At 35.8% G+C, this 12,372-nt stretch overlaps 5 protein-coding genes across 12 annotated transcripts; 2 read left to right on the plus strand and 3 right to left on the minus strand.

The window, feature by feature from the left end:
• Nucleotides 1-59: 59 nt before the first annotated feature.
• On the minus strand, nt 60-1,258 carry LOC104707084 (late embryogenesis abundant protein 47-like). Its single transcript, XM_010423357.3, has 3 exons — nt 1,075-1,258; nt 526-795; nt 60-408 (listed from the first exon to the last, which is right to left on the minus strand). The coding sequence occupies exons 1-3, from the start codon at nt 1,213-1,215 to the stop codon at nt 250-252; spliced, it is 570 nt and encodes a 189-aa protein (XP_010421659.1). The 5' UTR covers nt 1,216-1,258; the 3' UTR covers nt 60-249.
• Nucleotides 1,259-1,433: 175 nt separating this feature from the next.
• On the plus strand, nt 1,434-3,037 carry LOC104707085 (uncharacterized). The gene is made up of 5 exons (XM_010423358.3): nt 1,434-1,647; nt 1,777-2,017; nt 2,129-2,217; nt 2,314-2,421; nt 2,691-3,037. The coding sequence occupies exons 2-5, from the start codon at nt 1,819-1,821 to the stop codon at nt 2,895-2,897; spliced, it is 603 nt and encodes a 200-aa protein (XP_010421660.1). The 5' UTR covers nt 1,434-1,647; nt 1,777-1,818; the 3' UTR covers nt 2,898-3,037.
• Nucleotides 3,038-3,961: 924 nt separating this feature from the next.
• On the plus strand, nt 3,962-4,999 carry LOC104707089 (MLP-like protein 31). The gene is made up of 2 exons (XM_010423364.3): nt 3,962-4,436; nt 4,537-4,999. Exons 1-2 carry the CDS (start codon nt 4,208-4,210, stop codon nt 4,812-4,814), a joined length of 507 nt encoding a protein of 168 aa, XP_010421666.1. The 5' UTR covers nt 3,962-4,207; the 3' UTR covers nt 4,815-4,999.
• Nucleotides 4,986-7,279, minus strand: LOC104707087 (bifunctional L-3-cyanoalanine synthase/cysteine synthase D2-like). Of its 2 annotated transcripts, none has more exons than XM_010423362.3 (9): nt 6,986-7,279; nt 6,729-6,896; nt 6,378-6,641; nt 6,162-6,299; nt 6,029-6,080; nt 5,641-5,720; nt 5,516-5,563; nt 5,328-5,408; nt 4,986-5,230 (listed from the first exon to the last, which is right to left on the minus strand). In XM_010423362.3, the coding sequence occupies exons 1-9, from the start codon at nt 7,022-7,024 to the stop codon at nt 5,141-5,143; spliced, it is 960 nt and encodes a 319-aa protein (XP_010421664.1). In that variant the 5' UTR covers nt 7,025-7,279; the 3' UTR covers nt 4,986-5,140. The 2 variants fall into 2 exon arrangements, with proteins under 2 accessions (XP_010421664.1, XP_010421662.1); XM_010423360.3 differs by having other exon boundaries at nt 5,504-5,563.
• A 2,555-nt stretch (nt 7,280-9,834) lies between these two features.
• Nucleotides 9,835-12,139, minus strand: LOC104707090 (bifunctional cystathionine gamma-lyase/cysteine synthase). Of its 7 annotated transcripts, none has more exons than XM_010423368.3 (10): nt 12,034-12,139; nt 11,786-11,845; nt 11,504-11,671; nt 11,019-11,282; nt 10,793-10,930; nt 10,644-10,695; nt 10,482-10,561; nt 10,347-10,406; nt 10,175-10,255; nt 9,835-10,072 (listed from the first exon to the last, which is right to left on the minus strand). In XM_010423368.3, the coding sequence occupies exons 2-10, from the start codon at nt 11,822-11,824 to the stop codon at nt 9,983-9,985; spliced, it is 972 nt and encodes a 323-aa protein (XP_010421670.1). In that variant the 5' UTR covers nt 11,825-11,845; nt 12,034-12,139; the 3' UTR covers nt 9,835-9,982. The 7 variants fall into 7 exon arrangements, with proteins under 7 accessions (XP_010421670.1, XP_010421668.1, XP_087319529.1 ...); XM_010423366.3 differs by having other exon boundaries at nt 11,762-11,845; nt 12,034-12,087; XM_087463403.1 differs by lacking the exon at nt 10,347-10,406 and having other exon boundaries at nt 12,034-12,124.
• Between the last annotated feature and the right edge of the window lie 233 nt (nt 12,140-12,372).

Here is a 12,372-nt window from a genome sequence, read left to right on the forward strand (position 1 = left end):
GCTTTCATGTAGCTTGTCATTTATTTGATCCATCTTTTTACCATGTTTGTTTTAACTTGTTTTATTTTCATTCTGATTTTGCTGGATATTATTTGAATTAATTTTGGGTTTAGATGTAGTTTATACGTCAATTAAATACGAATAATTAAAAAAAAAAAAAAAAATCTTATAGACATACATCGGCATATATACAAATTGTAGTCAGTTTATATAAACTTGACTTCTCAATACCAAGAAAGAAGAATGGTATCACTTGGCCTGATTAATTCGAGCAGCAGCAGCGACGGAGGCAGCCACGCCGGTTGGATAAGTAGTGAGATGAGGATCGTTCCTCATCTCTGCGCCTGTCACTCCCTCTGCGTCTTTTCTTGTTGCTGCTTTGTCCGACGGTAATTTACTACTTGCGCCCTTTCAAAACCATTGTACCCCAAAGGAGAAAAAATCGTTAGAACCCACAATTGTAAGAAACAAACACGTACATGGATCAATGTTTTTGCACATGTGTGTTCCGTTATTTGTACTCACAGTGAGAACGTCAGCGAGCGTAGTCTTTTCGTCTTCGGAGGTGACCCGAGAATTAAGAGTGGCGGCTGATTGAGCCGAGGCTGCAACACCGCCAGGCATGATGTTGGTCCGTCCCGTGGCTCTAACCTCGGCTGCTTGTATGGCAGCTGCGTCACTCCATTCAACGGGCTTATTACCTGCTGTGAGAACCGCTGCCTCTAGAGCCTCTCCAATCGTTATGGTTCCTTCCGATGCTGGAGCCACCTTTTTCTTGTTTACTTCTCCCTCCACCTACAAATGTAATGTTCTAATTACGTGAATTATTTTTTTTTTTTTTTGAATAAAATGTAAAATTTATTCGAAAAAAACATTGTTACATCAAGTGCAGCGTTTGTTAAAGTAAATGAATTACATATCACATATTAATAATTAGTTGCTTAGTGAATAGGGTATTTTGAGGCAAGCCATGTCACCAGACGCAGTCCCGAAATCGTCCCGAATTACGTGAATTATTTATTATATATAATTAGAACATGGTTTCAAAAAATATATATGATTTGAAAAGTGGACCTTTTCACCGGAGGCCTCGGCGACAACACATTTCTTTTTGTCCTCGGCTGCATTAATACCTCCAACCGCCGCCGGAACCTTTTCAGCCTCTCCTTTTCCGTCAGCGCAATCTATAAGTTTCTCTAGTTGTTCTTGGCTCATCTTTTATTCTCAAACCGGTTTCTTTTTTGTAGGCGATATTTATATTTGTAATGTTCAGAATTTATAATAGTTTTGCATGAGCCATTCAATTCCGTGACTTATCTTACATAACAAGAAGAAAGGTGCTCCTCAACTTTCTCTGATTTTGCCGTCTTAATTTAGCCATTAAAGAATCAAACATATCTATAATTCGGTTCGGTTAAAACTTAAAACAAAACAAAACAAAAATCAAACCGACAATTAAACCAGAACGATCCGGTTTAGCTTACTAGATCACTCTCGGTTAGGGTTTCGAAGTTTCAGTCTCTCTCACTTCCTTCTTCTTTCCTCATTCACAAAATCGTGAAAAGAGAAACTTCGCCTACTCGCCGCAACGTCGCCGGAACCAACTTACTTTTGCTCACCGTCTCCCCGGAGTTTCGACAATCTCAGGTTTTCTCTTGTCTCCATGATTCAAAATTTTGCGATTTAGGGTTTTCAATTTAATCAGTGTTTTTTTTTTTTGTGATTCAGTCTTGTGATTGGTTTCGTTCTTACCTCAAGTGTTTAATTGATCAACAGAGAGAAGAAGAAGAAGAAGAAGAAGAAGAAGAAGGAAATAGAATGAATCAGAACGCTAATGTACCGGTAGAAGTGATTGGTGATGAGGAGGTGGCCATGCTGCACGAAGGAATCGGTTTGATACTTTCGCGGTGGACTGCTATGAGAGCTGCCGTCGAAAACGGTTGGGGCGGCAAAAATTCTCAGGCGAAAGCTGAGAACACCATCTCCCAAATTTTCGATCATTTCACCCTATCAAAAGGTTGGTTTCTTCTTTGATTTTTTTTTTTTTTTTAATCTATCAAGAACGAACTTGTTCTCTCTGAATTCTGAAATACGATTACTAGTTCTGCAATGGTTGCTTGGTTTGTAGATCCAATGGACTATGACCGGTTAGTTGATATTCTAGAGAATGGTCTTAATGAGCTTAATACTGAGGCTGATGATGGAAGCCCCGAAGAGGTATATATGTATACTACTTAAAGCTATTGAAATGTCTTGAGTCGTTTCTTGTTTTTGGGGCTGCTGAGAGTGTTTTACTTGCTATGTAATTGAAAGGTGACAGAGTCACTACTGGATTTGTACCAAGAATGCTGTGTCGGTAACTTCCAAATGGTTGAGAAACTAAGGGCTACTAAAGTTAAGGCGAAAGCAAGTGTTGTCAAGGTTGGTTCTTTCTAGTTTCATTTTACTTCTCGTAATGCTGTCTTGTTGCTTTCACATTCCTGAGGCTGAGTCACAAATAGTAAAGCTCATGTCAAAGCAGGATATTGTCTGTAGTAATATTTAGATTAGCTTCTACATATATCCAGTACCCTTCTTGGTATTTCAAAGTTTTACTACATTTGTTTGGTTCCTCGTACACATCTAGCTGGGATTATTTCAGAGTTCCGAGAGTTAATATTAAGATTCTTATACCAATTCTTGTATTGTAGGTTGCAAATGGTAATGATGAGGATGATGAGGAAAGCGATGATGATGAGGATACAAGCATGAATGATGATCAAACCACAGACATGATGGTGGATGCATCTGAAAACAGCTCAAACCGTAAACCAGAAGCCATGCCCGTTGATGAACCAGTAGCCGATGATGGCTGGACCGTAGTTCCATCTAGAAAAAACAAGGGAAAGAAGAATTAACCGGTCTAGGGTTCCCAAGGTGTTGTGTAATTTGAACAGTTTTGGTTGTTTAATTTATACAATATATAGATAGCACTCTATAAATTGTCACTTTCTAAACAAATTCCGAAGATTTTGTTAATGGTTTTTGCACTAGGAAATTCTCCATTCTTATGCAATGAATGCATCATCAGATTTCTCTCTGTTTCATAACTCGTTTTAAATAATCGTTATTGTAATGAAAGTTAGCAAAAGATCGAAAGAATGGTATTCAGACTGCATTGAAATTAGTTTGGCACAATAGTGCTTACTTGAGAAAAGAGGGAAAACTCTAGCTCCTAATTAGCTTGTTTTACAAAGAAATCAACATGAAAATCAAAATGAAATGGTTGAAGCAATCCTTAAAGAAATCCAAGGCATGATTAGATGTCACACCCGAGTAGTCTTTGAGCAAGGATTGGTTTGCCGATGCGGAAACGAAAAGGGACGTTGTTCTTGTTCTGAGGAGTTTACTAATGTTGACTGGGCAGAGAGAGTAGAGAACTGGTACTAATTCATGACCAAAGACGAGATGGAGAGTAATCTTTCTGAACCCTCTGACTCAGAAGACGAAGGCAGAAATGATCCAAGTGGCTAGAGACCTAGAGAGTTCAGCTTAAGAATCGAGGTTCTCATGGTATTGTATGATGCTGGACGTATTGATTGCATAATGTATACTTATTATATGGCTTTGTGTGCGCAATGGTATGTATTTAGATGTATATTAATATTATTTTATGAATTATGTAGGCGGATGTATGCCTCTAAGTTTTTTTATAAATGCATGCTAGTAAATTAAATAAGGAAGGATGGTGTCACATTAATAACCATAAAAACAAAATCTTACTCAACTTTAAAAAAAAAAAGAGAGAAAAAAGTAGGGAAATTAGATAAGATAGAGATAGCACAATCAAAATATACAAATTTCACTATATAAAAGCTGGATGAGGCTTATTGTAGTCTAACACGCAATATACTAACTTTTCATGTTTAAATATTTTATTAGATAATAGATATATACAGTAGTCAAATATGTTTATTTAAATAAACTAAATATAACAAAATATATGAATATATATAGCAAAAGATTTTTATATATAGTAAAATAAATAAAAATTAAATGAGAAATGGAAGATCTCCTTTTTTTATGAGTTGGTAAAATATTTATTTGTTCACTCCTTCCTCTGTATAAGAAAGCCACGAACTGAAATGGGAATACGGCATTCGAGTTTGTCAAAATACGTTTCGTGGAGATTATACTAGGAGGAGAGCGAAGCAGCCGGTGAATCAATATGGCAGAGACCGGGGAGGCGACTACAAAGGAGATGCGAAAGACTTCTCTATTAGGAGAGGTTGAGGTAGAAGTTGACATCAAAGCTCCTGCGGCGAAATTCTATCACGTGTATGCAGGAAGACCAGACCATGTCGCCAAAGCCACTTCTCGCAAAGTGCAAGCATGTGATCTGCTCGAAGGGGAGTGGGGCCTCGTAGGCAGTATTGTCAACTGGAACTACGTTTATGGTGTTAACTTATATGCATTTTTTATTTTTTATAACGTGGATATTTTTGTGGATACATATATAGTAGATTTGATTTTTGGTGATGAATAATTTGGGTGTAGGGGGGAAGGCAAAGGTGGCAAAAGAAAGTATCGAATTGGTGGAACCAGAGAAGAAACTAATAAAGTTTAGGGTCATAGAAGGAGATGTTTTGGCCGTGTACAAGAGTTTCTTGATTACGATTCAGGCAACCCCGAAGGAAGGAGGGGTTGGAAGTGTGGTGAAATGGCACCTTGAGTACGAGAGGAGTGATGAGAACGTGCCTCACCCAGATAATTTCCTCCCTTTCTTGGCTGAGATGACCAAAGAGATCGATGAACACCTCTTATCCGAGGAATAGACAAACTCTTGGTATTTTCATAATATTCATTTCTCGAAAACTCTTTGCATGATGATTATGTCTAGTCTGGTGTTTGCATAGTTGACGTTAAATTTTATTTTGTGAGTTGCAATATGTAACTTTTAAATGTATGTCGTGATTATTAATAAAACCAGATACCATGACATTTGCTTTGTTTTAATAAAGTTCATGCTTTAGACGGGGAATTAATCGCTGTAGATTGTTTAATTACAATGACCATGATGCTTTTATTGATTTTACAATGACTAGTTCCAGGGCACAAACATCTCTTACCAAACCAAACCAAATCACACGTTACCCTCCATTCATTCAGTAGGCAAATTCTCTGCTTCATATCTAACCGAATCAAACAGTTTAGTTGATAAATAACGTTCTACCCCACTGGGAAAAACCACCTACAAACCAGACAATAACCGGAATATTCTATAACTTCGGATTGATTTCGGTTTAAGTCAACGCTTATGGTCAATCACAGTCAGAGACAGAGCTTACCACAATGAGTTTCCCTGCATTTTCTGACCGTTTTGCAACCTTTAACGCAGCCGTTGCTGTAGCTCCAGAGGATATTCCTACCTGCCAAGTGAATGATCACATTTATTAGAGACTCTAGTGTTTTTTTTTTTCTCGGGTTTGTACCGAAAAAAAAAAAACATGTTGACTGATTGTACCAATAATCCTACTTTGAGGGCAAGAAGCCTTGCTGTTTCCATGGCTTCATCACCTGTCACCTAAATCAATAGATTACAAAATCTTAGATTATTGTTTGATGATGATGATAAAGAAGTAGCTCATCTCGACTACTTACTTTAATAACTTCATCAACAATGGTTAAGTCCAAATTGAATGGGATGATACCAGCACCAATTCCCTGGATCAAATGATGACCTACAACATGAAATCCCAACAACCAATATTATTCTGATTAGAAAATCAAGATTTCGAACGAGAGAATGATGATTTTGTAGATAACTTGGAGAGGAATATGTATATATCTTGTTGACGGTTGACCAACTACTATGGGCGTTAAAGCAGCCAAAATATGAAGTAAATCCTGTGAAGGCCGAGACGTTCACATGTGTACAGGCAAGCATAGTTTATTTTGGCTTCTTTATGTTATATGTGTCAAGAGTTAGAATATATTTCGTTACATTTTGTTAATGAACTATCACTATCAAAAATGTTCATTTTCTGACCTGGTTGGCCTCCGCTCAGGACCGGACTCTCTAGAGGTTCCACCACACAAACCTATATAGATCAAGGTTGTAACCGATTTATTAAACTATGATTTTTACGGTTGTTTTCAGTAGTTAGTGAAGTTTTTTGTACCTTAATGTCTTTATTCTTCTCCTTGAGGAACTTCCCTACTCCAGAAGCTGTTCCACCAGTGCCAACACCAGCAACCAATATATCTACTTTCCCAGCTGAATCTCTCCATATCTCCGGTCCCGTGGTTCGGTAATGAATCTGCAAGATACAAACTTGGATTCAACCATAGAAACAGAGAGAGATTCAATGAATAGGGAACTGTGAGATAATATAAACCTCTGGGTTTGCAGGATTCTCAAACTGTTGGGGAATGTAACCACCAGGAGTTTTGCTTAGAATCGCTTCAGCTTTCTCCCACATTCCTTTAATGTTAATGCCCACGTCTGTGAGATGAAGCTCTGCACCTAAAGCTCTTAGAATAATTCTTCTCTCTAAGCTCATAGTGGAAGGCATCACAAGGATCACTTTATAGCCTCTTGCAGCTCCGATGCAGGCTAAACCAATCCCAGTGTTACCAGCCGTTGGCTCGATCAATGTACTCTTTACTCCAAAATAAAACATTTTCACTTCCATATGTGAATTTCTTAATGGAAATATGCAGAAACTTTTTCAAGTGTTATGATTAACCTTTCCGGGAGTAATCAATCCTTTCTCTTCTGCGTCTTTAATCATACTATAAGCAATTCTGTCTTTGACGCTAGAGCAAGGCTCCATCATCTCAAGCTTGGCAGCGATACGAGCCACACGACCATCAACAATTTTGTTCAGATACACCATTGGTGTGTTACCTATCAACTACACAAACATAGTAAAAAGAACTTTAAAGTTTTTCTTTGTTCCAAGAAAGCTAATTCATACTGAAAGAAACAAGAGAGTTTTTTTACTTCAGTGACATCGTTCTTGATCATGCATCGACCTTCCATGTTGGTCTGTTTCCTGGAAACTCCTCAATCTATGCCCAATCTTACAGAGCAGAAGTACAAAGAGCAAACAAGAACAAAAATAAAATAAAAAATGTAAATTTAGACCAGGCTGTGTTGTGGATTAGTAGTATAGAGTAATTGTATATATTGACTACCCTACTTTGCATGTGGTGCACACTGTAAATTTTACAGCATGAAAACGAGGTTTGTGTCATCTTGCATAATTTAAAACAGAGGAAATAAAATATTGAATTCGAGAATACAAATTACGGTTTCGCTTACTATAAATATCAAGAAACAAAATCTGGCCAATCATACGCGAACAAATATTCCAACGAGATGTAGTTTATATTATTCGTTAGTCTCAGCTGCCACATTTTGATTCATGACATAAATATTTTTGAAATAAAAAGAATTTAAATTGACTGAATCAATTCTTGGTCATCCAATAAAATAACGAAACGATGATTTTTTTGGTTTTTTATAACTTGTTATCTAAATTCCTGTCATATCTTTTTTGATAAAGACATTTTTACGGTATCTCAACCAATTAAAAAATGGATCATAGCTTTATAGATATGAAATTTATTGGTTGCTTATTTAAAGTCTTTTTTTTTTTCAAGATTAAAAATGTTTCATGTAACAATATATTTCAATATCAACCGATAAGGATGAAACATGAAAATGTTTAAAAGAAACATGTAGTTGATGAGAGTTGTAGGAAAATGAAACACGGTCTTGGAATTCTCTCGTATAGATTTTTTTTTTTTTTTTTTCCTGAAACTAATTTCTAGGGGGTGCAGTCCACAGATAGACCCTCTCTCTGGATATTCAAATGGGCAGTTAGATAGGCCCATATTCGTGTGAAGATGTTCAAGAAAATGTGACTTAGTTTCACGCAGCAGGAGAATCGAACCTGAAACGTTATAGCGTCCCAGTCCCGCTCCCTACCACTCGACCACAAGCTCCCGGACCTCTCGTATAGATTATTTCATCTACTAATTAATGGTTGCCCAAATTTTTATAGTTGAAGTATGAATATGCACAGCTCTATGATTTATGTATGGTACCACAAGTGTGTGTCATATCGTGTTGTGTGAAATAACATGAGCCACTAATATTTAAAAGCTTAAAGAGCATTATGGTCCTTTTTTCCGTAATGATAGGATTCTGATTGAACGGTTGGACAATATAACAAAATTGTAGCAAATCAAACTTCTTAATCCTTATGCCTTGGTAAGAGCCCCAGACGAAATCTTTTCTTTGATAAGCCCCAATCGTGTGAACGTACTTTTTGTCATACATAAACACGTTTAAACGTGGTCTTTCTTATGTAAACTACCAAATCCAAGAAAAAAAATAAATAAACTACCAAACCCAAGAAGAAAAACAAAGGCTGCTAAGAATTTTTTTTCAAGAATAAATAAAAGAGTTATTTGGCAAAATGATACATTTTTCAAACATAATTAGAAAGATGATACATTCACTATTTATAATTACAAAAAACCACATTGATCACTGTTGGTCTATTTTCTTAGTTTTTTTTGTCATTCAACAATCTTTTTAATTACACTTCATGCCATTGTATCTTCCCTTTTTTCCTTATTTTTTGATTTCTTAAATAATTGTTAATATATTTTTTTATAGAAAACTTCTTAGATACAAAAAAATTCTATATTTTTTTTTTACAATTTGATATAATTTGGTTTAATAATTTTTAAATATATTATATATATTTTGTATCCGTACACATTTTTAAGTGTACAAATGTCTATACACTTTATTAAGTGTACAGATGTCTGTACACATAATTAAGTGTACAAATGTCGGTACACATATTTGTGGATGGTTTAAACCGTACTCAAATATTGCTGGACAGTGAGAATCTATCTAACATGTTGGATGGTTGAATTGTACTGCACTATTTTGTAAATATTCATCTATACACTTAATATTGTGTATAGACATCTGTACACTTGTGTATAAATATCTGTACACTTAAAAAGGTGTACGGATACAAAGATGTATATATTATATTTAAAAAATATTAAACAAAATTCATATCAAATTGTAAAAAAATATATATATAATTTTTTTGTATCTAAGAAGAAGTTTTCTAAAAAAGATTATATTAACAATTATTTGAAAAATCAAGAAAAGACAAAAAAAAAGAATAATGTCATGGGATGTAAAAAAATAATAAAAAACCACTATCTCTCTCTTCTATTCTCTGCTTTCTCCCTCTCTCCTTCTCTCCTCTTTCTTTCCAAACCCATTGACCACCACATTTCGGTAATGTCCCCCATCACCCTTGCTCCACTCTGATTTCTATTTCTACTCACCTCTATTTAACACTACCCTGTTTTTTCTATTGTAAACAGTGAGTGTATCAAACTGATAATTAAGTTTTATAAATGTACTAAAACCCCGACAAACCCTAAATAAAATCTATAAACATTGGAAAGACTCTTGGTACGTGTGTAATAAGGAATTGTTACACATGAATTAGGGATTAAACCGGTTTGGTTTCGGGGTGATTAAAGACTGTTAGTGAGCTAACGATGCCGTTACTAGCTAACATGACTTTTCTTCAGTCTACATTGTCTCTCTTTTCTACGTCTCCAAGAACACAGTGAATCGTTAAGGCCAAGTCTTTCTAATATGACCAAAGTAAGTATCTTATATCTATTTGATCTTAGGGAATTCGTTAATTAAAGTTGTGAGAGTTGATGGTTGATTGTGAAGGAGTCTAGTGATCGGATTATCAGCTCAAATATATCGCAACAATATGATCCGGATATATCCTCTGCTAAATTTAAACCGGAGATTTTATTGGAAATAGTAAACGAACAACTCATGATTGATCATCATAGAAGATATGTAACGATCTTATTGATTTTATAATGGCCGACAATGATCAAGCTGTAATCTTAGTACCACCATCTCCGAATCCTAGACTCATTCAACTGACAAATTCTCTGCTTTATATCTGACTGACTCGAACAATTCAGTCGATAAATAACGTTCTCCTCCACTAGGAAAAATCACCTAAAAACGCGACAATAACGAGGATATTTAATAAACCCGGTTTGATTTCGGTTAAGTAAAAAAGCTTATGGTCAGTAAGAGAGTCAAAAAGACAAAGCTTACCACAATGAGTTTCCCTTTATTTTCTGACCGCTTTGCAATCTTTAACGCAGCAGCTGCTGATGCTCCAGAAGATATTCCAACCTGCAAGATGAATGATCGCATTATGTAAAACAACTTTGGTTTATCACACTATGTTTTGTACCGACAAAAGAACGTTAAAAACCGATTGTACCAACAATCCTTCTTTGATAGCAAGAAGGTTAGCCGTTTTAATGGCTTCCTCACCGGTCACCTATACCAAAAGATTGCAAGACACCTCAGGATATGGTTTTACGATTGAGAGAAGTCGATATTCCCGGCTACTCACTTGAATGATTTCATCAACAACGGTTAAATCCAAATTGGTTGGAATTTCACCAGAGCCTATTCCCTGGATCATATGTAGACCTACAAATATAATTAAACCATCATCAACTATGATTAGAGATGGTCAAGTACTCCAACACAAGACTGATGTTTCTTTCCTCACCTGGTTTCCCCCCGCTGAGTACCGCACTTTCTGCCGGTTCTACCACACAAACCTATTGATCAAGATTTAAACAATAGAATTATGTTCGGAAAAAAAAAAACCAAAGTTTCAACGGTCGTTTTCAAAAATTAGTAGTAAAGTTTTTGAACCTTGATGTTTTTATTCTTCTCCTTGAGGAACTTCCCTGTCCCACTAACCGTTCCACCAGTTCCAACACCAGCGACCAAGATATTTACTTTCCCCGCTGAATCTTTCCAAATCTCGGGACCGGTGGTTCTGTAATGAATCTGCAAGAAACAAGTTTGGATTCAACCATAAGAGAGATATATTCCAAAGAATATATAATTTTGGTTGGATGCATGATAATTATATAACCTCGGGGTTTTCAGGATTTATAAACTGGTGTGGAATGTAACCACCAGGAGTTTTGCTTAATATATCTTCAGCTTTCTCCAACTGTCCTTTAATTCCTAGGTTCATGTCTGTGAGATGCACCTCTGCACCTAATGCTCTCAGGATGATTCTCCTCTCTAAGCTCATCGTTGAAGGCATCAAAAGGATCACTTTATATCCCCTTGAAGCCCCGATGCTGGCTAAACCAATCCCAGTGTTACCGCCCGTTGCCTCAATCAATGTACTCTAATAAAACATTTTGAAATTTCAATAATGTTAATTTTAATGGACTATGGATAGGTTATATGACTTTTTTTTTTACCAAGGTTAATTTGTAACTTAGCGGTGTGTACTAGTGTTGCAACCATCATGACCCGGAGGGTGTGTGTGTAAACGAGAAAAGAAAATGAAAATACACTAGGCTACTACTAGTCCGGGTCGATCACTTTGTAAATGTTTCTATCAACCTTTCCGGGAGTAATCAATCCTTTCTCTTCTGCGTCTTTAATCATACTATAAGCGATTCTGTCTTTGATGCTAGAGCAAGGCTCCATCATCTCGAGCTTGGCAGCTATACGAGCCACGCAACCATCAACAATTTTATTCAGATATACCATTGGTGTGTTACCTATCAACTGCACAAAATGTACCGAAATATATTAAAAGCCTCAAACATGATTTTTTATTCCAACAAAAGAAAAAAAACAAAGAAAAAGCAAACTGACATAAAAGAAATTGGAGATATTTACTTCAGTGACATCGTTCTTGATCAAACACCGGTCTACCATGTTGGCCGGTCTTCAAATCTTCTGCAGAGACAATATTTTGGTACTATAACATCAAAATGGAGTAGGGTCTATAATGATCATAGAAGAACTAAATCAATGAGACTATGTTTGGAAGAGATAGGAGTAATAATAACAGTGCAGAACTACACATTATCTTCTTCTTTTTTATTATTGATAAAAAAGATAGGACCAAAAACAAAACATCTTACCATTAGAGTTTAGACAAAAATTTAAAGAAGAAACGACAAAAGACCGCTAAATCTAAAACCACACCAGGCTATATGTATACATATGTAATGTATGTAGATTAGTATTGTGTGGTTGATACAGTAGAGTGGTATTATCTATATGATTTAACTATTTTGGAGAAAAAAAAAATAGACAATGAAACAAATTAAACCAATTATTGTTGTAAGTTATAATCGTTAAGCGCTTGACGACTTGACCTCAGAAACAAACATGAAAACAGAGAGCATATTGTGGTTATACATTTGCTAGTGATACTTACACACACAATTACAAGAAAACAGGTGATTAGCGACTATAAA

This window comes from Camelina sativa, chromosome 8 (assembly GCF_030686135.1).
Source record: "Camelina sativa cultivar CO46 ecotype springtype chromosome 8, ASM3068613v1".
Lineage (NCBI taxonomy): Eukaryota > Viridiplantae > Streptophyta > Magnoliopsida > Brassicales > Brassicaceae > Camelina > Camelina sativa.